This window comes from Neomonachus schauinslandi, chromosome 9 (genome assembly GCF_002201575.2).
Source record: "Neomonachus schauinslandi chromosome 9, ASM220157v2, whole genome shotgun sequence".
NCBI lineage: Eukaryota > Metazoa > Chordata > Mammalia > Carnivora > Phocidae > Neomonachus > Neomonachus schauinslandi.
In genome coordinates this window covers 4,931,236-4,955,661 of record NC_058411.1, presented here as the reverse complement: position 1 = coordinate 4,955,661, position 24,426 = coordinate 4,931,236, and the positions used below count along the sequence as shown (strand labels likewise).

General features: G+C 48.1%; 1 protein-coding gene across 2 annotated transcripts in view; it reads left to right on the top strand.

Moving 5' to 3' along the window:
- Positions 1-23,795, top strand: part of EML1 (EMAP like 1) — a 79,369-nt gene extending 55,574 nt beyond the window's left edge. For both annotated transcript variants that reach the window (XM_044918354.1, XM_044918353.1), the window contains 10 exons: positions 960-1,114; positions 3,217-3,342; positions 3,617-3,748; positions 6,382-6,449; positions 8,671-8,759; positions 18,197-18,294; positions 18,398-18,485; positions 19,898-19,993; positions 21,398-21,528; positions 22,208-23,795. In XM_044918354.1, coding sequence (XP_044774289.1) covers positions 960-1,114; positions 3,217-3,342; positions 3,617-3,748; positions 6,382-6,449; positions 8,671-8,759; positions 18,197-18,294; positions 18,398-18,485; positions 19,898-19,993; positions 21,398-21,528; positions 22,208-22,333 — 1,109 coding nt within the window. In that variant the 3' untranslated portion in view covers positions 22,334-23,795. The remainder of the gene's footprint in view (positions 1-959; positions 1,115-3,216; positions 3,343-3,616; positions 3,749-6,381; positions 6,450-8,670; positions 8,760-18,196; positions 18,295-18,397; positions 18,486-19,897; positions 19,994-21,397; positions 21,529-22,207) is intronic.
- Positions 23,796-24,426: the final 631 nt, after the last annotated feature.

Here is a 24,426-nt window from a genome sequence, read left to right as displayed (position 1 = left end):
GAACATAATTACACTGAATCCCAAGTTTCATAGGTACATACGTGCATGGGTGCATGTGTAACTTGAAACCTTAAAACTAGAACAGAGGAAAACAAGAATAGCCAAGAACTGTTCACTTTCTATCACTGCAGAAGACTCTTTAAGCCCAGAATAGTTTGGTGGAATAGCTTTATTAGGAGACCTATTAACAAATTATAATGGTGAAGGTGTCAATGACTATACATTTAGCTATAAAACACTTAAATAACTTTCTTGGTTCCCATGGCTTCGGGCAGATAGTTATTGAGAACTAATGACGTGCAAGACAGCCTGCTAGCCACCGAGCACGGCGATGATCCTGAGGCCCTGCCATCAGGGAGCCCACAGCCTGGTAAAGAGGAGTTGTTACTCAGGAAAAATCCATCCAGTTAAGTTCAATGAGCATTTACAGCAGGAGGAAAGGAAAACCACACCATCCCTGTCCTCAAAGGGCTTAGAGTTTGGGTTGGGGGTGAAAGTGGAAACGGACCCCTAGATATGATTTCAGGGTAACGTGAGGACTTCTCTAGTGTCCCCAATACTGTGGGGGCAGGTGTGTCCCACGTCGATCCATTTCACCCTTAGCAGGATCCTGCAGGATAAGCAGGAGCCCCATTACCGACAAAGGGGAAACCGAGGTGTAGGGCAGTGAAGTCACTTGTCAAGGATGTGAACTCAAGCCCCTGTTCTTCACCGTGTGTAGTCCCGCCATGCTCTCTCCATCCTCGGCTTCCTGTGAGCATGTCCTCCTGCATCATAAAGTAACCCAGGGCATGCTTGTCTGCTGCTGCGTGAGCTTCTAGAAATTGTGTCCTTTGTAGATTCACGCTGCAGAGATGTCCTAACCGACAAGATCACATTTTTAGAACCAAAGTGAAATGGGATGGACAGAGGCGAGCCTTTTGATAACATCCTGAGGATGGTTTTCTTGGTGTGTTTAGGTACGAATCGGATAAGCTACGCTGTTCAAGGGGCCCACGAGGGTGGCATTTTTGCACTTTGTATGTTAAGGGATGGCACGCTGGTGTCAGGAGGAGGGAAGGACCGCAAGCTCATTTCTTGGAATGGAAACTATCAGAAACTTCATAAAACTGAGGTAAGATAAAGCAAACAGCATTATCGAAATTCTTTTTTTTTCCCCAAAATTCATTTTGAACCTCCTAAAACTGTTAAACTAACCAGTTTCCTTGTTAGTTTGAAATCTTCAGCTTACCATTTTGAAAATAGTTTAGATAAAATTTTGTTAAATAGGGTAACATTTTATTAAAATCATTGGAAGCGGTTTAAGTGTAATTACCAAAATGGAATTAGGTTTGTAAAATTTTAGGTTGTAACATATTTCACATTTAGAATATCTTTATAAGAGAACAGTCTCACTTTTCCAAGGGAATATTATCCACATTTTGATTTTTCATTCAAATCTTTCTTCTTGGGGCACCTGGGTGGCTCAGTCCATTGAGCATCTGCCTTCGGCTCAGGTCATGATCTCAGAGTCCTAGCATTGAGTTCTATGTCCAGCAGGGAGTCTGCTTCTCCCTCTTCCTCTCCCCCCCACCCCTCCCCCTGCTCATGCTCCCCCTCCAAACAAATAAATAAAATCTTTTAAATAAAAAAAAATCTTTATTCTTTTTCCACTTTAATTTCCAGGTGTGACTTTAGGGACATTACCACCTGGAACTAACATTTACTGAGTATTTATCTTGTACATGGCTGAATGCCAACATAGTCTCTCAAGCTCTATCTCCTTTTGGTATCTATTTTACTGCCTTATTACCCTGCACACCAGTAGAAACCACAGGCAAGAAGTTTAATCTGTCTCATACACACTCACTGAACTCTCTCCCCCAGGCCCCAGGGAGTTAGGAGCAGACAGACATCAAGGTGGGCATTAGTGTGATGGCTGGTGGTCTTCATCCCTAGCGTCGAGTGGACACATTATAGACCTTCTCCAGCTTCTGAGTCAGATGTGTACAACACACACAACACGTTACATCCTGTAGCCCATTCTGTCGGAGAGCAGCATGGCCCAGTGCTTTAGCAGTATGAGATATGGTTCTGTTGGTTATTGCTCTTAATAAAGGAAGGCCGCTGGGTGAGGTTTGGAAATCGCTTCCCTGTTCATGGGGATTTTAATTGTGATGCCATTCTTTATCCTAAGATTTGACCAGCATTGGGCTGAACAGGCACCCATGTTAAATCATAACTGCGGGCACCTGGGTGGCTCAGTCGTTAAGCGTCTGCCTTCGGCTCAGATCATGATCCCAGGGTCCTGGGATTGAGTCCCACATCGGGCTCCCTGCTCGACGGGAAGCCTGCTTCTCCCTCTCCCACTCCCCCTGCTTGTGTTCCCTCTCTCGCTGTGTCTCTCCCTGTCAAATAAATAAATAAAATCTTAAAAAAAAAAATCATAACTGCAACAGAGGCTTCAAAGCCTCATCCAGTTTCATAGACAGTACTTGTCATTTTTTTAAGCATCCATACCTTCCTCTTCCTTAGCACGAATTATCTTCACCTTTTCCCAAATCTGTGCCAACAGACCACACTGGAGGTGGAAAATTTGTAGAGAGCAGGCAGCTTCTTTCCTTTCTAGAACTGGAGTGCCCAGAGTCCCCCAGCGGGGTCTAGCTGCAGTCTGTTCCTTTATAAAGTACAAGAACCTCTGTTTATCTTATCACAGCAAATTGTTCTTGGCTGGCACATTTTGAAATTCTTTGTCTTAAAATTTAGGTAATTCCATATGTTTACCGATATGAACAGTGGATTTCAAAACTAAGTCGTGTGAAGTTGCCAAAGAATCTACCAGTTTAAGTTACAGTAAATTTTAGGAACTCTTCTTATGCCTTGTTATTCTTGGCTTTCCAAATTTTACCTGCTGCTGCTGTCCAAAGCCACAAGAAGAAAAGAGTAAACTAACCAGTGTTATTTCTTATTTTTTAATCCTATCAAGAAAAAGACACTTCATTTTTTATTGTTTTTTTTTTAACGACCTTACACTTGCCGATTGTTTTAAGGTACATACGTGTTTAGAGTTTAAAAGTCAGATGTGGGGTCCTGGCCGTGGACCTTTCTATCTCTCCATGTTATGGGGGGCGGGTGCGGCGAGGGAGGGAGGGAACTGTCATCATGGTATATAAACACATATTTGGAATGGTGGAGCTAATATTTAAGGACATTTTTGATGCTTTCTTTTCAATGCAGATTCCAGAACAGTTTGGCCCAATCCGGACAGTGGCCGAGGGGAAGGGTGACATGATCTTGATAGGCACAACTAGAAACTTTGTTCTGCAGGGCACTCTGTCAGGGGACTTCACACCCATCACTCAGGTATGCTCCAGCCCAGCCAGCCCACTGAGCACTTTCATTTGATGCGATATCAGAATATCAGAAAGCATTACAAAGAGATGAATCCTTTGTTTTATACCAACATAACCTTCCTTAGCGTCAGAGTTTCATTTGCTGTCATGGCTTAAGTTGGCGGGAAGGGAAACCGAGGAGGGCAATCGAAAGCATGCAGATGCCGTGGGCACCCCGCCCCCGAGACTCCCCGAGTGTTGACTGGAATGTTTCAGAGAGCTTCATCTGTCTTGGTCCTTTGCAGGGTCACACTGATGAGCTCTGGGGACTGGCCATCCACGCCTCAAAACCTCAGTTCTTGACTTGTGGGCATGACAGGCACGCCACTCTCTGGGACGCTGTTGGTCACCGGCCCATCTGGGACAAAATAATAGAGGTAGACATGCACATTACATGGCGTTTTTCTTATAAAAGTTCATCTGGAACACGTTCGTTTATGTTTTTGCATGCAATTGATAGTCCCAAAGTAAAGATTGTCCCAAAGTAAACGTCACCCAGTTACCTCATTCGGTCGGCATTGTTTTAAACATGGCCTGAAGTGGTCCCATCCATGTCATCCTGAAGTTTGCTAGTGAAGTTTTCAACAGCAGGCTAGCCTTATGGAGTTGGTGTTGGGGTCTCCTGAGTGCAGAGTTCCTTCACTGGCTTCCATGCTCAGCAGCCCCTGCCGTGAGCCTGTGCACCATTTACAGTGCGCCTCTGGAATGAGAATTTACGCATCCAGCGTAATTTATCTCTACAATTGCTTCAGTTTTCCAGTGGGCATCGCTGTGATCCTCACAGAAGGAACTCTGATTATGTACTGGAGTGCTGGGACGTCCTTGTCCTGCCGGCATGGGGCCAGCAGCGATGTAGTTACTAGTACCGGGCGCTGGGCACGTACGAGCCGTAATCCTGGCAGCACCCAGGGTACCATGTTACTGGATTGGAAACTGAGGCTTAGCCAAGTCAGCTAGCTGGCCATGGTCGCTAGGTCAGCAAGTGACAGAGCCAGCGCTTACACCCAGCTCAGTCTGCTTCCCCAAGCCACAGTCTTCCCCCACATGTACTGCACTGAGTCTAAAGTACAGTACGTCCTGTGTGTATAGCCTCTGCCCTTGGTAACATGTCCCGCCCCGTGACAGGGGCAGCCCCTCTGTAGCCCCCACTCCTCCTCGCAGCCCCCACAGAGGTCCCGGCACTTCCTGGCATGCCGGATCTGCATTTCAGCCCCCTTGCCCTTTATCCCCCAAGAAGGTCACCAAGGGTCTAGAGCTGACCATCCCTGGTAGAGCTGAGCACTGAGGCGACAAGGCCCGAGCCGCTCAGAGGGAAGAGTGGGTGCGGCCCAGGCAGAAGGACGGGCTGAAGGAAGCGGTGTCCCTGTGTTGGACCTGTCCCCCTGGGGGGCTTGGAGGAACAGATGGGGGGGACACAGGGGCATTGGCATCCAGGAGGGCGGCCTCCCCTACTGCTCCTTGGCGCAGCCCCCCTGAAAGCAACTCCAGAGGCTCCATCCCCCTCCTCTGACTGGTCATCCCTCAGCCTGACAGAAGCGAAGGGGCTCAGAACCAGGCACTGGAAAGATCTGTGGTTAAGTCCTCGCTCCTTAACCCACTGGCCATGTGGCTTTGGGCAGGAAGCTCCCTGTGCCTCAGTGTCTTCGTCTGGCAAATGTTAAGAGCCTGAGTGAATTAATGACACGGTAAACATCAGGTAGAGGTGATTTCTCTCTGGGTCTCAGCGGCAGCCCTGAGCTTAGTCACAGCTCCCACCTTGAAGAAAGCATTGCCGAGAACAGAATCAGTACCTTAAGGCTTCTGGTGTCTTATTATTTTAGTTTACCCAGTAGTGTCTCGATGCCTTTCTATTTCCATTCCCACGGGTACTTCTTTCTCAGTCTCCCTGTCACCAATCCCCTTCCACTTTGGTCCGTTCTAAGCAGTTCCACCAAGGGATCTTCTATCTAAAACACAGATTCAATCATATCACACTTTTTTTTTTTTAAAGATTTTATTATTTTTTAAGTCCTCTCTATTCCCAACATGGGGCTCGAACTCACAACGCTGAGATCAAGAGTCCCACGCTCCGCCTCCTGAGCCAGCCAGGTGCCCCAATCATGTCACTGTGTTCTTGTTTCCGGTGATCTCGGCCCTGACCATGGTGGCACAGCCTACATTATTCGTGTCGTCTGCACGCCTTCCAACCCACCGGGACATTCTACCTTGTAACACCCTCTCTACCCGCCGTTCCTTGAATATGCCCCACTCTGGGTCACTTCGACCTCTTTGATCACACTGTTGTCCCCGTAACACCTGATCCAAGAAAATACTGAGTGGAGTGTCCGCTCCGACCTTTTCCACCCCTGATCCTTCCTGGACCAGAAGGCCTGATTCCAAGGGTCTCGGCACCAGGAAGTCTCCGCCCAGCCTCCCTGTCAAGCTTCCTCTAGCTCTCCCTTTCCTGTGACTTGACGGCTTGCTTTTCCCTCTGTCGTCCATCCCATTCCACCTTGTGTCAGAGTTAGTGACGGACACGTTAGTAATGAACACTAGATCCAAACCTGAACATGCCTTACTCGTCTCGAGATCCTTCCAGGCCTGCCGAGGGTGCTGCGTGTGCCCGGGGGGCTGTCATGCAGTGTTACCACTCGCATTGGGCACAGTGGTCCTATTTCCACGTGCATCAAGCACACCATTCGGCAGGCTGACCATTCAGCATGGGGGTCAACCGAAGGGGCTCCCAAAACTGGGAGGAAGAGCATTTACTTGCTGGTCTGTCATCTGATTCCTGTAGGTATGAAAAGATATTAAATAGACAGAAAGAGAAAAACCTCTAAAGGGATCACCATTTAGTATGACGGACACGTGACCTTCGCCCGAGTAGGAAAACGTTTTCCTCTCTTGGAGAGAAAAGAGCCTTGTTGGTTTAAATGGGGCACGTAGCCCCTTTGGAACAGCTGTGCTTGTGTGTTTTCTGTGGTAGCACTGTGTCTGGCCATCAATTTACACTTCCTTTAAAATGTTTTAGGATCCAGCTCAGTCTTCTGGTTTTCATCCTTCAGGGTCTGTGGTTGCAGTTGGAACACTGACTGGGAGGTGAGTCCGTGTCAGCACTGAGGTCTGTGTTTCCCCAGGGGCAGGCGCGGGGTCGCTCCTCCTGCCCCGCTCGGCTTCTAGCCCCTTACCGAGAATTAAGCCAGAACTCAAAACTAACACGGAAGACAGCGGTCCTTCGCATTCGGGACTGTGGGAAAATCTGACAAAGATATAGACCCTTCTAGAAAAGCCGCTCCACCCGCCCACGCACAGACGTGCACGTGCATGCAGGCGCGCCCACACACACACACACACACACACACACACACACACACACACACACCTGGCCTACCTACAGTTTTGGGGGATTGTGCAGCTCCCCAAGCCCTGATCTTCAGGCTGTGGGAGGAGCCTCAGCTTTGGAATCGGGCGAGAAAGCATTTCAAAGCGCCGAGGATTTAAAAATGCTTATCCTGCTGCCCTTTCGAAATTTTAGAAACTGCCCGGATCCCGAGCCTCGTGCTCAGATTCCGCTAACACTTACTTACCAAGCGCCTCCAATAGGCCAGGCAGTAGGCCTGCACTTGAATCCCCACTCCGCCCCTCGGCAGCTGTGTGTCTCCAAGCCGGCTAGACAGCCTGAGTTGTTTCACTTCTTAAACCGAGACAGTATCATCCGCCTAGACACAGGGTGCTGATGACTGAAGGAGATGGCGTGTGAGGTGTTTTCCGGGGTGGCCTGGCACTCGGTGTTGATGGCTCTGGTGATCACTCTTTTGTACATTTTGCACTTTTATACTGTTTGTCATAGTACCTTTATGCTTGTTGCGGTTTAATTCAGATATTTTTGGTGATTTCCTCCCATCCTTCCTCTCTGAAAAGCAAACCATTTAGACTCTGTTGTGTTGCCTGTGGTTTATGTATAAGAAAAGAGGAACCATTTATAAGTCACAGGTCACAGTATCTTAAGAGTTGGGCACCTCATACCCAACAGAATTCTTCATGAAGATGTTTTGCCGTGTGTGCATGTCCACACACACATGCACACACACACACGCACACACACACACACCTTCCTTGTAACTCTCCCGGGGACAGTGGAAGCTTCAGACTCAGCAGGCTCTGATGAATGGCTGACAGCCAGTGATGACCAGACCCACTTGCTGACTACGCACAGTAGGACAGGGCCTGGGGACCATGCCAGGATGCTCAGAATCACACACAAGGTCCCATGGGTGGAAGAGAGTCCTTCCCTCCATGTATGCCTCCCATATCTCTGGTCCTCGCACCAGCCTTAGCTCTGGATGGGGCTGTTCGTGGGGCTTCGGAGCATAGCCCGATCAGCCCCCGCCTCTCTGCTTCTTATGTTCTGGCCTCTGTTCGCGTTCAGTAGCATGTTAAAGGTAAATGGTTGTTGAAGACACAAGTCGAGAAGCCAAATCCAAATTTCAGGGGCCAGCGAGTCCCATGAAGTGGGCCGTGGGGAAACTAGCAGTGCTCACTGGCCGTGTCCGTGGAATGTACACCGTCTGGGCTCCCCTGGGTCTGAAGCTGCCACAGCAGGGCACCCCCAGGCCTTTTCATCCCTGAAAACCCTGGAGTCCTCTTCCTGCCACCACCTGCAAACACACAGGCCGGAGAGTACACATACCGAGTACCGTGTCCTTGCCGGCAGATACGAAGCACATCTGTATCCCTTAGAGTTTGCTTTAACACTGGGCCTCCTCGGTGGACTTGGCCCTTATTCCCATTTTATAATCGAGGACACGGAGCCCAGACCAGTCCTGTGGCCGCCCTCCCACCTCTCTCTCCACCCTGGCTTTCCCCTGGCTGGCGCCGCCAGCATCATTCTCAGCAGGCTAGACACCCCAGGGCTGTCCCAGCTCACCCCCTGGGACCCACCCCGCTGCTCTGGGGCCAGATCTCTGGGTAAAACCGTGCAGGCAGCCCCTGCAGCCTCCTTTGGCCACGGGCCCGGCCTTAGGGCTTCCTGTCCTTTGACACGTAAGTGACAAAACTCAAACACCGAGGACCCCATCACCACACGGGAACCAAATCATTTCCAAGGGAAGCCAGCATGCTGCTTCTTTCTTTAGGAAATGCTCATATGAAGGAACTTTTCCTTAAGGAAGAGCCGGGAATAAGCATTCTTGTTAAGCCAACACAGAGTATTTCTTAAGCCCCGAGAGGAATAGTTTTTAATAGTTACTGTTAAGTGTACTAGGCTCCCTTTATTTTCTCACCAAACAACTTACCGTGCTTTTTCTCGTTTTCACAACAGGTGGTTTGTGTTTGACACGGAAACAAAAGACTTGGTCACTGTTCACACGGATGGAAACGAACAGCTGTCCGTCATGCGTTACTCACCGGGTGGGTGAGAGCTGCTGTTTGCTCGCCATACAGTTATGACGGTTATGAAATCCTGTGTAGATGTCTTTTAAGGAAGAAATCTCACAAGCCTCCTGGGCGGAGCCAAACTATACTGCATCTAACTGTCAGACATAGACAAAATGAGACTGATTTGCATAATGAATCCCCATGTATTCATCACCCAGCTGCAGAAATACAGACGCTTAGCCGATCTGGCTCATCCAGAGCCCCCCCACCCCACCCCTCCGAAGCACTTCCCAGAACTTAACCCTTCATCTGTTAATATTACTGTCCAGATCTTAAAAAGATGAGGCCTCTTTATTTTTTAACAGCTTTATTTAGGAGTAATTTACATACAATACTTTCCCCATTATAAATGGACTCTCAGTGACTGAGTGAATTCATGCCATGTATAGCCATCATGACAAATCAATTCGAGAACCTTTCCATCACCCCCAAAAGTTCCCTCCCTGCCCCTTAGTGATTAAGCTCTACTCCCACCCCTCAGCCTTCGGCAACCACTGATCTGCTGTCCTATAAACTGCCTTTTCCGGACATTCCATATCAATGGAATCATATACTACGGAGCCTGTTGCATGTGACCTCTTTTACCTGGAATACTGTTTTTTGAGACTAATTCAGGTTATTATGCATGTATCCGTAGTTGATTCCATTTTAACTGCTAGATAGGATTCCGCTTTGTGGATGTACCTCGCTGTGTTTATCCGTTCATCACTCAGTGGTCATGGGGGTTGTTTCTGGTTTCTGGCTATTACGAAGAGCGCCACTGGAAACATTCACTTATAGGTCTCTTTGTGGTCATTTGTTTTCATTTCTCCTAGGTACATTCTTAGGAGTAGGACTGATGGATTGTATGGTAAAGCTGTGTGTAACATTTTATGAAACGGTGCCAACCTGCTTGCCAGAGAGGCTGCACAGTCTCGCATTCCCACCAGCAACATGTGAGGGTTCTGGTTTTTCTCTGCGTTTCTACCAACACTCGTTATTACCTGCCTCTTTTATGACGGCCTTTCTGGTAGCAGTGGAGTCGTATCCTGCTGTGGTTTTAACCTGCACCTCCCCTGCAGCCGTAAGAGATGCTGGGCCTGTTTGCCTGTGCCTGTCGATCACTCCTGTATCTTTGGTGAAATACCTTTTCAGGTATTTTGCCTGTTTTCTAGTTAGGTTTTCTGTCTTACTCTTGAGTTGTAAGAGCGCTTTCTATAGTCTGTGTATAAGTTCTTTACCAGCTATGTGAGTTGCAAATGTTTTCTCCCAGGGTGTGGCTTATCTTTTCATCTTCTTTTGAAGCAAAAGCTTTCCATTTTGATGAAGTCCAGTTTCTCAGGTTTTTCTTTGATGGATCATGCATTTAGCGTCGCACCCAAGTCATGAAGCTTCTCCCCTCTGCTTCCTTTCAGAAAGGTGATTGTTGGGGCGCCTGGGTGGCTCAGTTGGTTAAGTGTCTGACTCTTGGTTTTGGCTCAGGTCATGATCTCAGGGTTTTGGGATCGAGTCCCACGTCAGGCTCCATGCTCAGCGTGGAGTCCACTTGAGATTCTCTCTCTCTCCCTCTGCCCCTCCCCTGCTTCTTTCTCCCTCTTTAGATTTTTTTTTTTTTTAAGATTTTATTTATTTATTTGACAGAGACAGAGACAGCGAGAGCAGGAACACAAGCGGGGGAGTGGGAGAGGGAGAAGCAGGCTTCCCGCCGAGCAGGGAGCCCGATGCAGGGCTCGATCCCAGGACTCTGGGATCATGACCCGAACCGAAGGCAGCCGCTTAATGACTGAGCCACCCAGGCGCCCCCCTTTCTCCCTCTTTAAAAAAAAAAAAAATTGGTGATTGTTTTAGCCCTTACCTCCAGGTGATTCTTGTGTATTGCAAGGGGTGAAAGTTTGATTTGTTCTGCATGTAGATTATCCGCTTGTCCCAGCATCATTCATTCAAAAGACAGCCCTTTCCCTATCAGATAATCTTGACACTATTGTCACAAACCAGTTGACCCGTAAAATAAAAAGGGCTATTTTTGGATTCTCAGTTCTGTCCCATTCACCTAGATGTCCATCCCTGTGCCAGCACCATGCAGTCTGGATTACTGGGAGTTCAGAGTGAGTTTCAAAGATGAATAGTCTAACTCCTCCAACTTTGCGGTTCCTTTTCAGAGCTGTTTTGACTACTTTAGGTCCTCACCATTTGTACATAAATTTTATGACCAGCTTGTCCATTTCTAATTTTAAAAAGCCTGCCAGGATTTTAATAGGGATTTAATGTTGAACTTGTAGATTGATACAGGGAGATTTGATGGCTTGGCCATGCTGAGTCTTTTGCTCTTTGAACACAGAATATCTGTCCGTTTATTTAGGTCTCCTGCCATTTTTCTCAGCAATGTTTCATAGTTTTTGGTGCACAAGTCACACTTCCTTTGTCAAGTTTGTTCCTAAGTCAGTTCTCTTTATGCCATTGGCAATGGAATTATCTTGACTTTATTTTCAGAATGTTGGTTGCTACCATAGAGAAATAAAATCAATTTTTGCACATGGATCTTATATCCTATGTCCTTTCTAAACTCTTTTATTGGTCTTAGTAGTTGTGTGTGTGTGTGTGTGTGTGTGTGTAAAATCCTTGGGATTTTCTTCCTACAGGATCATGTCATCTGCAAATAAAGACTGTTTTATTTCTTCCTTTCCAATCTGGGTGCCTTTAATTATTTCTTCTCTCTTGCATTAGGTAGAACCTCCAGGACAGTGTTGGACAGAAGTGGCAAGAATGCATCCTTGCCTTGCTCACAGTCTTAGGAGGAAAAGCATTCAGTCATACACCATTAAGTATGATGTTAGTGCCCTTTTAGCATGATGAGGAAGGTCCTTTCTATTCCTAATTTGTTTAGGGTTTTCAGCATGAATGGCTGTTGGATTTTGTCAAATGCTTTTTTTTTGGTCAAATATATTTATTAAGATGATCAAGTGATTTTTTTTAACAAGATTTTATTTATTTATTTGACAGCGAGAGAAGGAACACGAGCAGGGGGAGTGGGAGAGGGAGAAGCAGGCTCCTGGCTGAGCAGGGAGCCCAATGTGGGGCCGATCCCAGGACCCTGAGATCATGACCTGAGCCAAAAGCAGATTTTTTTTTTATCCTTCATTTTATTAATATGGTCTATTAATTTTCAGATGTTAACCCAACTTTGCATTCCTGGGACAAATCCCACTTGGTCATGGTGTATCAATCCTTTTTATATATCACTGGATTCCATTTGTTAATATTAAGGATTTTTTTCGTCCCTGTTCCTGAGGGATATCAATCTGTAGTTCTCTTTTCCTGTGATAGTTTTGTGTGGCATAGTTATGAGAGTACTGTTGCAGAGTAAGTTGGGAGGTGTTCCTTCCTTGCTTATTTTCTGAAAGAGTTTCTTAAGGATTGATACTATTTCTTCATTAAATATTTGGTAGAATTCATGTAAATTTAGTGAGCCATCTTTTCCTTGTGGGAGGGTTTTTAATTACTAATGCAGTTTCTTGTTGTAGATCTATTCAGAGTGTTTATTCTTCTTGAGTTAGTTTGGTAAATTGTCCATTTCTGCTAAGTTGTCTACTTGGTTGGCATTAAATCATTCATAATATTTGCTTATAATCCTTTTAATTTTTCTGAGGTCAGCAGTGAGGTCTCCTCGTTCATTCTTGATTCTGGAAACTCTGTCTCTTCTCTTTTCCTCTTGGTCAGTCTGGCTAAAGGTTTGTCAATTTTGTTGATCTTTTCAAAGAACCAACTTTTGTTTTCATTGATTTTCCTTTTTCTTTTTTTTCTTTTCTGTTCTGATCTTTATTTATTTCCCTTCCCCTGCTTGATTAATATTTAGCTTGCTCTTGAAGTTTAGGTTACTTATTGGAGACCTTTCTTTTCTGGTAGAGATGTGTAAAACTATAAATTTCCCCTCGAGGGGTGTCTGGGTGGCTCAGTTGGTTAAGCGTCCAACTCTTGATTTTGGCTCAGGTCATGATCTCAGGGTTACCCCATAGCATGGAGCCTGCTTGAGATTCTCTCCCTCTCCCTCTGCCCCCACCCCCCCCTTTTTTCCCCCCCCCTCTCAAAAAAAAAAAAAAAATTCCCCTTGAGCACTGTTTCAGTCACATCCCATAAATTTTGATATATTGTGTTTTCATTTCCATTCCATTCAAAATATTTCCTAATTTCCTTAATGATTTCTTCTTTGGCCCATGGGTTATTTACATACGTATTGTTTAATTTCCAAATATTTGGGGGATTTCCCATATTTCCTCCTGTTGTTGTTTAACTCACCTCCATTGTGGCCTAGAATGTATTTTGTATGACTTTAATCACGTTTACATCGAGACTTGTTTTTATAGCCTGGCACGTGGTCTATCCCAGACGATGTCCTGGGTGTGCTTGCGGAGAATGTGCGTCGTGCGCTCTTGGGTGCAGTGTTCTCGATTGGTCGGCTGGGACAAGTTGGTGGACAGTGTTCAGAGCTGACTGATGTGTTGTTCGAGTCATCTGTGTCCTTGCCGCTACTCTGGCTGGTCTAGCAGCTGCTGAGAGGGAAGGACTGAAATCTCCAACTGGTCCCGTGGAACCGGTTAGTTTCTCTCTTCGGCTCTCTCGGTTTGACTTCATGCATTTTGGATGGAGGACGGGACAGAGTTGCGCTCAAACACCTCCAGCCAGGAAGGCTTGCATCCTGTGCCGGCGGACGCGTGTGCAGGTAGAAGGGCGCGGCCGGCGTTCAGGCCGGTTCCGGGGCTGCCCGGCTTCTGCTGCCGCGGGCCCTGTGGCATCCTCCCTGGGCATGCGTGCAACCTCAGCGTGGCCACGAGCGTCTGGGTAGCCGGGCTCCTCTCCTGCCTGCCCCCCGCGTGCGCGCGCACGCACGTGCCTAGCCTCCCATCACCAGGAGTGGGCGCGCTCCGGCCTCCACCGTGACCGCGGGCTGCTGGAGCCAAGGGCCCTCTCTGCTCACCCGCCCTGGAGATCATCACTTCTGTCCACAACGCTGCTGGGTGGGCATAGGCGTCGCCCAGGGCTTTGTGTGGAGTGAGCCGCCTGACCACGGAAACAAAGCCGCTGGCGCCCACAGCCGGCTCTGCCCGGCCGCACCCTCTGAGCCCGCCGAGCCGGTGGGAGGGGAGAGCGCAGCCCCGGGCGAGCGCACCGGGGACTCCTACTGTCCTCATCCCGAATTCAGCAGCTTTTTAAGTATAAACACTTCTCAGATGGATTTACGTCTTTGATCAATTTCCAGAGTGCGGAAGTGGTTATTTTTGTCAGTTTTGTACATCTTTTTCATTGCTTTATGGGGAGAGGATTCACCGGGCTCACTGGGCCACCGCTGGAAGCCCTGCCCGCTTATTTTTAATATAGCCACAGTGTCACTGTCACCTCCTCAGCCCAAATAGCATTAACTTCTTAATATCATCAGGTATTCGCATAGTCAGTATTCAAATTTTCACTTGACTTTTTTTTTTTTTAAGATTTTATTTATTTATTTGACAGAGAGAGAGACAGCGAGAGCAGGAACACAAGCAGGGGGAGTGGGAGAGGGAGAAGCAGGCTTCCTGCCGAGCAGGGAACCCGATGCGGGACTCGATCCCAGGACCCTGGGATCATGACCTGAGCCGAAGGCAGACGCTTAACCACTGAGCCACCCAGGCGCCCTTCACTTGACTTGTTTTTAACAGTTTCAATTGGGATCCAAAAAAGGCTGTCCTGTGGTAATTATCTGATATATCTCTGAAGTCCCGTTTAATCCATCATTCCTTGTGCTTGTTCTCTCCCTCCCTCCCCCACCCCCTTCCCCACTCTCTCTTGTGTGCACTGTTCACTTACTTGTTGAAGGAACAGGCTCATTTTCCCCCGTAGTGTTTTCTCCACTCTGGATTTTGCTGAGTGCATCCCCGTGGTATCCTTTAACATGTTCCTCTGTCCCCTGGACTCCCTCTGATGTGATGTTTGCATCTAGAGGCTGGATCCCATTCAGGGTCTGCATGTATTGCTGTCTTCCAGCTACCAGAGACTCACATCTGCTTCTCTCACTTTTGGTGATATTAGTAGCTGTTGGTGCCCAATGCCCAGATTCACGAGGGACTACAAATGAGTGGTTTGCCAATGTTAGATTTTCTTCTTCACTTATTAGATATCCTATTTCTATAAAGAAAAACTGCTAATCATCTACTTTGTTATCCAATAGCATGGTAGCATTCATTAAGGAAAGTCAAGATAAATGCCTGATTTTTTTTTAAGATTTATTTATTTGAGAGAGAGAAAGAGAGCAAGCAGCAGGGAAGGGCAGAGGGAGAGGGAGAGAGTCTTAAGCAGACTGTGCTAAGCGTGGAGCCTGATGCAGGGCTCGATCTCACAACCCTGAGATCACAACCTGAGCTGAAACCGAGAGTTGGATGCTTAACTGATTACACCACCCAGGCGCCCCTGCCTGATTTCTTTTGCTTTATATACCAATTTCCAAGATAGTGAATTTGTTCTCTGTACTCCTTAACAGTAAGCAGTTGGTGTTGGTGGGTTGGGTGCCATTGTGAACTGACGTATATTTGCTCAGTTTTCTCATCACGGGCCAGTGGAAGCCACTGGGGTTTGGCGGCTGAGTCCTGACAGTGTGGGTGCCAAGAGTGCTCATGGCTGCTGGGCGGGCCCTTGCTTTTAGGCCTGGTCGTTGGATGCTTGTGTTTTAGGAAATGCTATGTTTCTGTGATATGCAGGATATTCAGCTATGTGAACGCTCTCGGAAATAGCAGTTTTGTCCTTGGAAATACTTGGCCAAGACTGAGCTGCTACTGCTCTGTAGGAATCCTCTATTTTCTAAGCTGATTGGCAGCAGTCTCTACCTCATGGTGGAGCTGTGTTCTTAATCTCCACAGGTCTCATTAGAGAAGGAGCACCCTTCCAGGGGTGTTTTCCTTGTGCCCGAGCAAAGTTCACACTTCTCACCCTAAACAGACAACCCCCCAGACACCTTGGAACCTTTTTTTGATGTTGAGAAGGTGCTTACTCAGCTCAGAATGCCTTTCATTCTTGATGTTTTAAGTATCATATTTTATTATTAATTCTGGCCAATATTCTGCATTCTTCTATGTGTTTTATGTGTTTCGCATCATTTTCTTGTGATTCTGAATGTCTGTGAAGTGCAAGAGGCCCTCGTCTACACCCTCTTTTCTAGAAGGCCCTGAGATATCTATCAGCTCCAGCTGACATGAGCAGAGTCCTTCAGGGAGTATATTTCTTGTCAGTTATACTCATGGCCATTCCCTGGAGACCAGAGAGCTCTTCTTACCAGCAACTCTGCTTCTCGGGCTTCAGAGCTTTTCTTCATTAACCAGGTGACCCTTGCCTCAAAGAGGCATTTGTACACCATGTTCATCACATTATTATTCTATAATAATTATTCTTAACTGTGGAAGCAACCCCAGTGTCCATCAGTAGATGGATAGATAAGCAAATTATGGTATAGCCATTCAACAGAATATTATTCAGTCTTTAAAAAGAAGGAAATTTTAACACATGCTATAACACAGATGACTCTTGAGGACGTTATGCTGAGTGAAATAAGGCAGACACAAAAAGACGAATATTGTATGATCCCACTTACAGGAGGTACTTAGAACACTCGAAATCCTAGAGCTGGGGCAGTCAGAATTATAATAAATGGTTCCATTATGAGAAAGAGTTAACAGATGATAAGGTAGTTCTTATCTTGAGATCATTGGCTTAAGAATATACAAGCCAGCATGCCGACACATCACGTGGCAGGCTTTACCCTTAATCTGTGTCACAGGGGCAGCAGAATCAGCAACAAAATGCTCCAGGCTCTGGAGTCAGACTGCCTGGGTTCGAATCCCAGCTCCCATAAACCTGTGTGACCTTGGGCAAGTTACTTCGCCACTTGTGCCTCAGTTTCCTCTCCTGAAAAATGGGCATGATATCTACCTGTCTGTAGGGTTTATGAGGATGAAATACGTGAATACAGGATGGTACCTAGTGGACACTACATAAATGTGGACTGTTATAATTTGATAATAATTATGGTTAACCTTTAGTGTTCATCATCATCATTATTGTCAGGGCCCGGTCAGTTGGGGGAATCAAGGGTGGATGGTTTCCCATGGAGCTCTCCGGCCTTCCTGAGAACCATCAGCCATAGATGGTCTCCTTCTCCAGGCCTCCACTGTCCTTGGCCTATTTACCCCATCCCGCCAGGATTCCCACATGGGACAGGCTGACTTGGCCTTGCCAACACCCTTATTTTGACCTGGCCCAGGCTAGGACTTCCTGAAACACCATTTCCCGATGGTGTCAGGCCATGTTGTTTCCTGTAGGACTCCTTACCTTGGGAGAAGGAAACTGATGACAGTGGTTGGGGGGGGGGGGACTTTTATTAACAACTAACGACAGCCAGTGACCACCGGGACCTTTACAAACACTGTCCAGGGAATCCTCTGAATTGCTGTGAAAATTGCCGTGCTTTGCGGACAGAGGCACTGGTGCTCGGTGCGAGCAGGGACGCATCGCAGTCCCCGAGCCAGTGTGCGGAGACCCCGCTACTCTGTGTTCCATTCTGTGCCTCAGGGTGCCCGCCCCCCACACGGTTCCTGTCTCCTTCCTTTTGCTTCCTGGCCTCAGGAAAGTCTGACCTCCTCTGGATTAGTCTCTCAGGCCTTGTTTCCTTCCCAGTATATCGTGGATCTCCCCGCTTTGCCTTCACACTTGGCAAGTTCCTCCGCTGGCTACAAAGGCGGGCTCTGCTTTTATGTTATATTGAGCTCCTTCCCTGTGTTTCCACACAAGCACCAAAGCCCCGTTCCTTAGGCTTTCCTGAGGCCAGAAACCTAGGCAAAAATGGTAACTGATGGCCTATTGGAAGAGAGGTGGGAAGGGCCTTCCAGGTAGGGCAGGGGTGGGAGGGAGGACAGTGTGCACAGAGGTGAGGTAGGAGGGGCCTTCCAGGCAAGGCAGGAGGTGGGAGGGAGGACAGTGTACACAGAGGTGAGGTAGGAGGGGCCTTCCAGGCAGGGCAGGAGGTGGGAGGGAGGACAGTGTGTGCAGAGGTGAGGTGGGAGGGACCTTCCAGGCAGGGCAGGGGGGTGGGAGGGAGGACAGTATGGCAGAGGTCTGAGAGAGCCTGGTGCTCAGTAAGGAGCGATGTGGCCGCATCCTGGAGGGAATGAGTCTCGGTCCTTCCATGTGGGAGTGGCAGGGATGGGGCTAATAAGGGGAGAGAGCTGGTCAGGAGTGGATTTCCAAAAGACAGCTTGGGAAGTGGCGTAGGACTTCCTGAAAAGCAAACTCTTCTCTTTGAGTTAAGTCACTGATTTGGCTAATTTTTCTAAATCTGTGATGTCACTAACATTACCCCTTGTCATTGATAAGTGTTTATTTTTAAAACAAATGTCATCTGCATATTTCTGCAGACGGGACCTTCTTAGCCATCGGCTCCCATGACAACTGCATCTACATCTACGGAGTCAGTGACAACGGGAGGAAGTACACGCGTGTCGGCAAGTGCTCGGTAGGCGCTCTTCTCATTTTCTCAGGATGTGTGTGGTCACCCCATGTCCCTCGTGCCGGGAATTTACGAGGCATGTGAAACACATCCTGCTCTTCTCTCCCAGGGTCATTCCAGCTTCATTACTCACCTGGACTGGTCTGTGAACTCCCAATTCCTCGTGTCAAATTCTGGAGACTATGAAATCCTTTACTGTGAGTAGCACCCCAGGGCTTGTCTGGGTTCGGATCACATAGAACGTTCACTCTGAGACCAAAATGGGGTCTCCTGCAAACCCCACTTCCCCTACTGCCTCGGCACGTGCTGTCATCTCCAGGCCTTGGTTTCCTTTTCTATAAAACAGGGGAGTTGGGCAGGGCCACCTCTAAGACCCTTCCCGCCACTGAGATCCTTGGGGGCTCGGGCTGACGTGGGCCCCTGCGGAGCAGAAGATATGGGACTCCAAGAAGGAAAATGCCAAATCCTGGAGGGAGAGGCCCGAGGGGGGCAATTGGGGCAGGAGAGAGTGGGGACCCTTGTGAAGGCATCATCCCAAGCAGGCAGACACAGTGAAGTCTCTCCTGCCTGGGGGGACAGCAGCCCCTAGGACCCCTCCTGGCGGTGTCTGTGTCCAGGCAGGACCTGAGAACACTGAGGATAGTAAGGCCAGTACTTCCTGAGCACTGGCTCCTCACACGTGGGTCAAGCACCTGTCGTGTGCCCAGCTCTGGGCTAAGCACAGGGGATCGTGGGGTATGAGGAGGGCCTGGTGTCCACCCTGCTGGATGGTACTAAATAGTGCAATACTAAAAAGTACCAAAAAGTTTACATACATTTTCTGTCATTATCCATAGCTCTTCCAGGCTTATCCCATTTTGTAGACAGGAAGTGTGGGCTCAGATACGAGGCCGTAGGCATCAAGAGCCAGTGGGGAGGTAGGGAGGCAGCCATCCACTTGCTGAGGAGCTGGACAGGTAGAGCTGCTGGAGATGGAGGAGAGAGGGAACTAGCATGTGCCAGGTGGCACCTGGTCTTCCCTCTCCGCCCTCCCCAAAGTCCTGCCTGACACAGGGCAGAAGAAGGGGGATGGGTTTCAGAAACAGGCCATGGGTCTACAATCTTCTCAGACACGGTCTCATACTCTAGGAGTGAGAGCTCATTTGGGGAGCAATCAAATCACCTGGGTATGACTGGTTTCCATGAGCTTCCACTCCTAACTCAGGGCTGAAGGGGTGTGTGGTGGTGGTGGGCAGGGGGATGGCTGGGGAGCCTCACATGAACAGCAGGTGGCAGAGCTGAGCTGTTCGAAGGCTCTGTGGGTGGGCAGGGGAGGGAGACAGTGAGCATTTGAAGGCAAGGTACCCATGGATGGTCAAAGGAAAGAGAAGCCAGACTGCAGGAAACAGACCCAAAGAGGGAGATAGATGGGAGGTGGTGCCCATGGAGGCCCCGGGGCCCAGGCACAGTTGCAGTCGTGAGCCTGGCTCCCACGGGGCTGGGAAGTGGAAAGGGTCCCACTCCACATGGCTCTGACGCTGGCGGGGCAGGGCTGTAAGGGCCAACCTTGTCAGGGGAGGAGAGGGGCCTTCGGCTTAGATGTCACCAGACTTGGATTTGCTTTTTCCAGGGGTTCCCTCTGCTTGTAAGCAAGTCGTAAGTGTGGAAACTACGAGAGACATTGAATGGGCTACGTACACCTGCACTTTGGGGTTCCATGTCTTTGGTAAGTTTTCTGCAGCTTTCATTCAGTTCACACATAACATGTATCCACTTTTAGAACATTTCTCTAATAGTTATGAACTCTCATGGTCACTGGTTTTGTCCAGCTGCTCTGCTGCCACATGAACCCTAAAAGGACACGCTCCCTGCAGCTCCCAGGGGAGGGGCCAGGCAAGAACCAGAGAGATAGGTTTAACCCTTTTCTATTGTATGAAATAAGTCCTGAGATAATGCTCTAGAATCTTCTCCTTTGAGGTTGTGCCAAACTTCTTAGATGGGCCAGATGGCACTCAATCTATTTCTTTATCATTTGTTAGAGTTATTATACTTTTTTTGGTTCTTTAACTAAATTTTTCACTTCCTTTAAAGTTGAGATTGGAATATATTTATAAATGGTGTAAAATAAATTAAGACAGTTTAGTAGAATAAAAAAGAAAAGACAGTACCTATAATCTCTTTATGTAAGACTCTAAGTCAATAAGGTGGTCAAAATTTCACAAATCTCTTTAGAGCTGGCATTTATCAGTTTCTGGTATAAATGCTAGGAACTCCTGGGTTCACTCTAGATCTGCCAGCTGAGAAACTAATGTACATTCAGCTGTCTCAGATCCAAAGTTACTGGAACCAAAATGTTTCCCATAGCAATGATCAGGAGACACTGCCCGCCCAACCAGACTCCAGATCCATGGCAGGCGGACACACCTGCCGGATAGACCAGGCAAGCAACAGCCACAAAGAGCCGATACCAAGAAACACCTGAGGGGCGTCTGGGTGGCTAATTCTGCTGAGCGTCTGACTCTTGATTTTGGCTCAAGTCATGATCTCAGGGTCGTGGGATCCAGCCCCAGGTCAGGCTCCACGCTCAGCGCAGAGTCTGCTTGTCCCTCTCCCTCTGCTCCTCTCCCCGCTACTCTCTCTCTCTCATACATAAATAAAATCTTAAAAATAAATAAATAAATAAATAACCCTGAAAGGCACACACAGGGTTAAACACTCCTTTGGAGAGACTCACATATAGAGTTACCCCAAAAAACCCAAAAAGTTAGGAAACTGTAGGCTGAGGACTAGCCAGCTTCCACTCAGATGCTTTGGGGGAATAAAGAAAAGGCACTGTGTCCAGAGCCACGGTTTCTGGCACTCTCTCCGCTGTAGAGCCAAGAAGGAAGGGGCCCCCAAAAGTCGTGGGAGCCCAGAGAGTCTGCCGGAGCTCTCCCCTCGGGCGGGACGGGTGATCTGGGAATCGCCCCGGCGGAGACGATCGCCGGCAGGCTGGGAGCTCCTCTGGCCCCGGCTTCGAAGCCAGGGACTCCGGGCGAGCTGATCTCCATGAGAGCTCAGTGGCGGGCCCTGTGCAGCGTGGCCTAGTGTCTCTGGAGTTTCAGGGCTCTGTCTGTGGTTTTCATTTTAGGAGTGTGGCCGGAAGGCTCGGACGGAACCGACATCAATGCCGTGTGTCGGGCCCATGAGAGAAAGCTGCTGTCCACCGGCGACGACTTCGGCAAAGTGCACCTGTTCTCTTACCCTTGCTCACAGTTCAGGGTACGTCTTCCTCACGGACCTTGTCCTCAGGGCGCATGCGTCACGGCCTGTGCCCTCGGGGGGCGCATGCGTCACGGCCTCCGCCCTCGGGTGGCGCATGCGTCCTGGCCTCCCCTGGCGGTCTGGTGATTGACTGGCCAGGCTCTGTCCGTGAACCTGCCAGTCACGCATGCAGACTTGACCCCGCCGTCCCGCCACCCTGGAGCTCTTCCGGGCTCCGCGCTGCTCTCCGGGGAGAACCCCCTTCCACAGAGCCCTTCGAGCTGGCTTGTCTGCTACCGTGGCTTCCTTCGTGGGCCTCACGCTTCTTCCCCCACCTGCTGAGCTGAGCCAACACCAGTGCCTAGAACACCCTTCCCCGCCCTTCCCCCTCGACCCGTGGCACCTGGTAGACCCCTCCTCTGGGTGGCCCCACATCCGCTACAGCGCTCTGGCCCTGAACGTGTCCCAGCCCGGGACAGCGCCCTGCCCGTGTCTGTCCCCCCCCCCACCAGGCCAGATTGTCGGGGTACGGGGAGGGCCTCCGTGTCGTTTGAACGCCCCTCCGGTGCCTGTGCACAAAGCAGGTGCGCCGGCGAGAGCTGCTGAGTGAGGGAAGAATGAGCGTTAGAATTCCAGCACCTTCCGACCCCACGCAGCACGCTCTGCGTTAAGCTCGCTCTCTGTCGTTCTTCCCCAGGCTCCGAGCCACGTGTACAGTGGGCACAGCAGCCACGTCACCAACGTCGATTTCCTCTGTGGCGATAGCCACCTCATCTCCACGGGCGGCAAGGACACGAGCATCATGCAGTGGCGGGTCATTTAGTCCCAGCAGGAAGCGGGGAGCAGAACAGGGGCAGGCACAGACTCGTGCGAGGCCCCACCACTGTGATTTCTGTTCCGTTTGAGAAGTTCTGACAAACCTCAGGAAAACCACTCCCTCTACCAGTTACCTTAGCTTAGCGAATCAGTGAGCGTCACACCGGAGCAGTGGTTCACGGTTCTCCTTTGTTGTACAGTATATAAAACAGTGCACATTTAATATTAAAAAAAATATGCCAGGGTTTACATTATGGTGACATCAACAGAAGTGACTGGTATATCCTTCGTAACTTTTCTACGAACCCTTCAAAAATGGTCACAGAATGCCTTTTAAAATATTGTACATAGGCTTTACTATTTCCCCATCTAGCTCGCTAAGTCAAATATTTATGATGATAATGAGGTACTGAATTGTGATCGCTATTGATGAATTGGTCCTGAAAGGATAAATCGATGGAGAAGAGCGTGGAGGACTGATTTGCACAGGTGAATCAGGAAATGCAAATGTGACTTTATTTGGTTTCATTCTCTAAGGGTTCGTTCAGTCCTCCTGGAGGGAGGCTGACGGGAAAGGGGTTGTATTCTTCTTGTGTTAAGCAGATTGTACTCCAGATTAATTTAAATATTTCAGCAGGGTATGCAGGCACCGTAGAGTTTCAGTGACGCTGTCTGCCTAACCCAACGCAGGCAGCCGCTTCACTCCCTTCTGTCCCGCGCTCACGTGCCCAGAAGAGTGGTGGAGACATCTAGCCACCTTCTTCTGTATAGGAGTTGGCATGATCTGGTATTGTACTTGTATAGGATTGTAGAAATTGATCATAAAGATGTAAGGCTAGGCTTTACTATTTTATGCTTATGGACATTGTATATTTGTATTTTAAGACCAAGTAGACCAAGTCGAAACGGTATCTCTTAAGTGTACAATAAACCTGCGGCGGGGAGAAGTCTGGGAGGCTCCACTGGGTACTAAGGGCAGCTTCTTTTCCTGTCTTTCGTGCATGGATGGCTCCCTACACTACAAAATAAGATCGCATTCTGATGAGTAAAACAGAGGTGGCATACATTTGTCAAGAAGGCCTTACCCATTTTGATTGTGTGACAGATTGAAATTTATTGTTTACATTAGGGAATGTATCTCAGATTTTAAAATAGAAGAGTAATAAACAGACTTAAAAACAAACACTAAGATTTCTACTTGTTCTAGGCAAGTAAATGAATGGAATTATCTGAACTCCATGGCGCGGGTTGTTTAGAGTGGCTGATTAAGCACAACGTTTGGAAGCATGTTTATTACATCGCCAGCCTGCTGAGCAAATGTGGGACACCAGTAGACACGTGTATTAAAGATGAATCTGTTTGTATGTATCCTTATCAAATATATTCTATAATGAAATTAAATCTGAAAAGGATTTCTTATTGACCTATAATCATGAAAATATATAAATTAAAATATTTAAAATTAGATATGATTCACACTATATTCTGTTTCATAGACATATTTTTTGTTCTCACCTGGGTCATTTGCAAATGGAACTCTAGCTTGCATGGTGTGTAAGGATTCATCAGATTCAAAGACTATAAAGAATTCAGCTTAGGGGTGCCTGGGTGCTGTAGTCAGACGGGCGTCTGACTCTTGGTTTCAGCTTGGCTCATGGTCTTGGGGTCGTGGGATTGTGCCCCATGTTGGGCTCCGCATGTGCTCAGTGCAGAGTCTGTTTGGGATTCTCTCCCCCTCTCCCTCTCCCTCTGCCTCTCCTGCTCATTCTCTCTCTCTCTCTTTCTCTAAAATAAATCAATCTTTAAAAAAAAAAAAAAACTCAGCTGAGGGGTGCCTGGCTGGCTCACTTGGAGGAGCATGCAGCCCTTGATCTCAGGGCTATAAGTTTGAGCTCCATGTTGGGGGTAGAGATTCTTAAAAAAAAATTAAAAACTTAAAAATTTTTCAGCTTAATTACCATACCTAGTTGTTATTTTACTCGGTTAAATACTGGCAAAAACAGTTACTTTTACATTAATAATTAAGGGAATCACCAGCTCAAGGAAGGGGAAAGGGACCCATTATTGATCTTATAAGATCTTTTTTTTTTTTTAAAGATT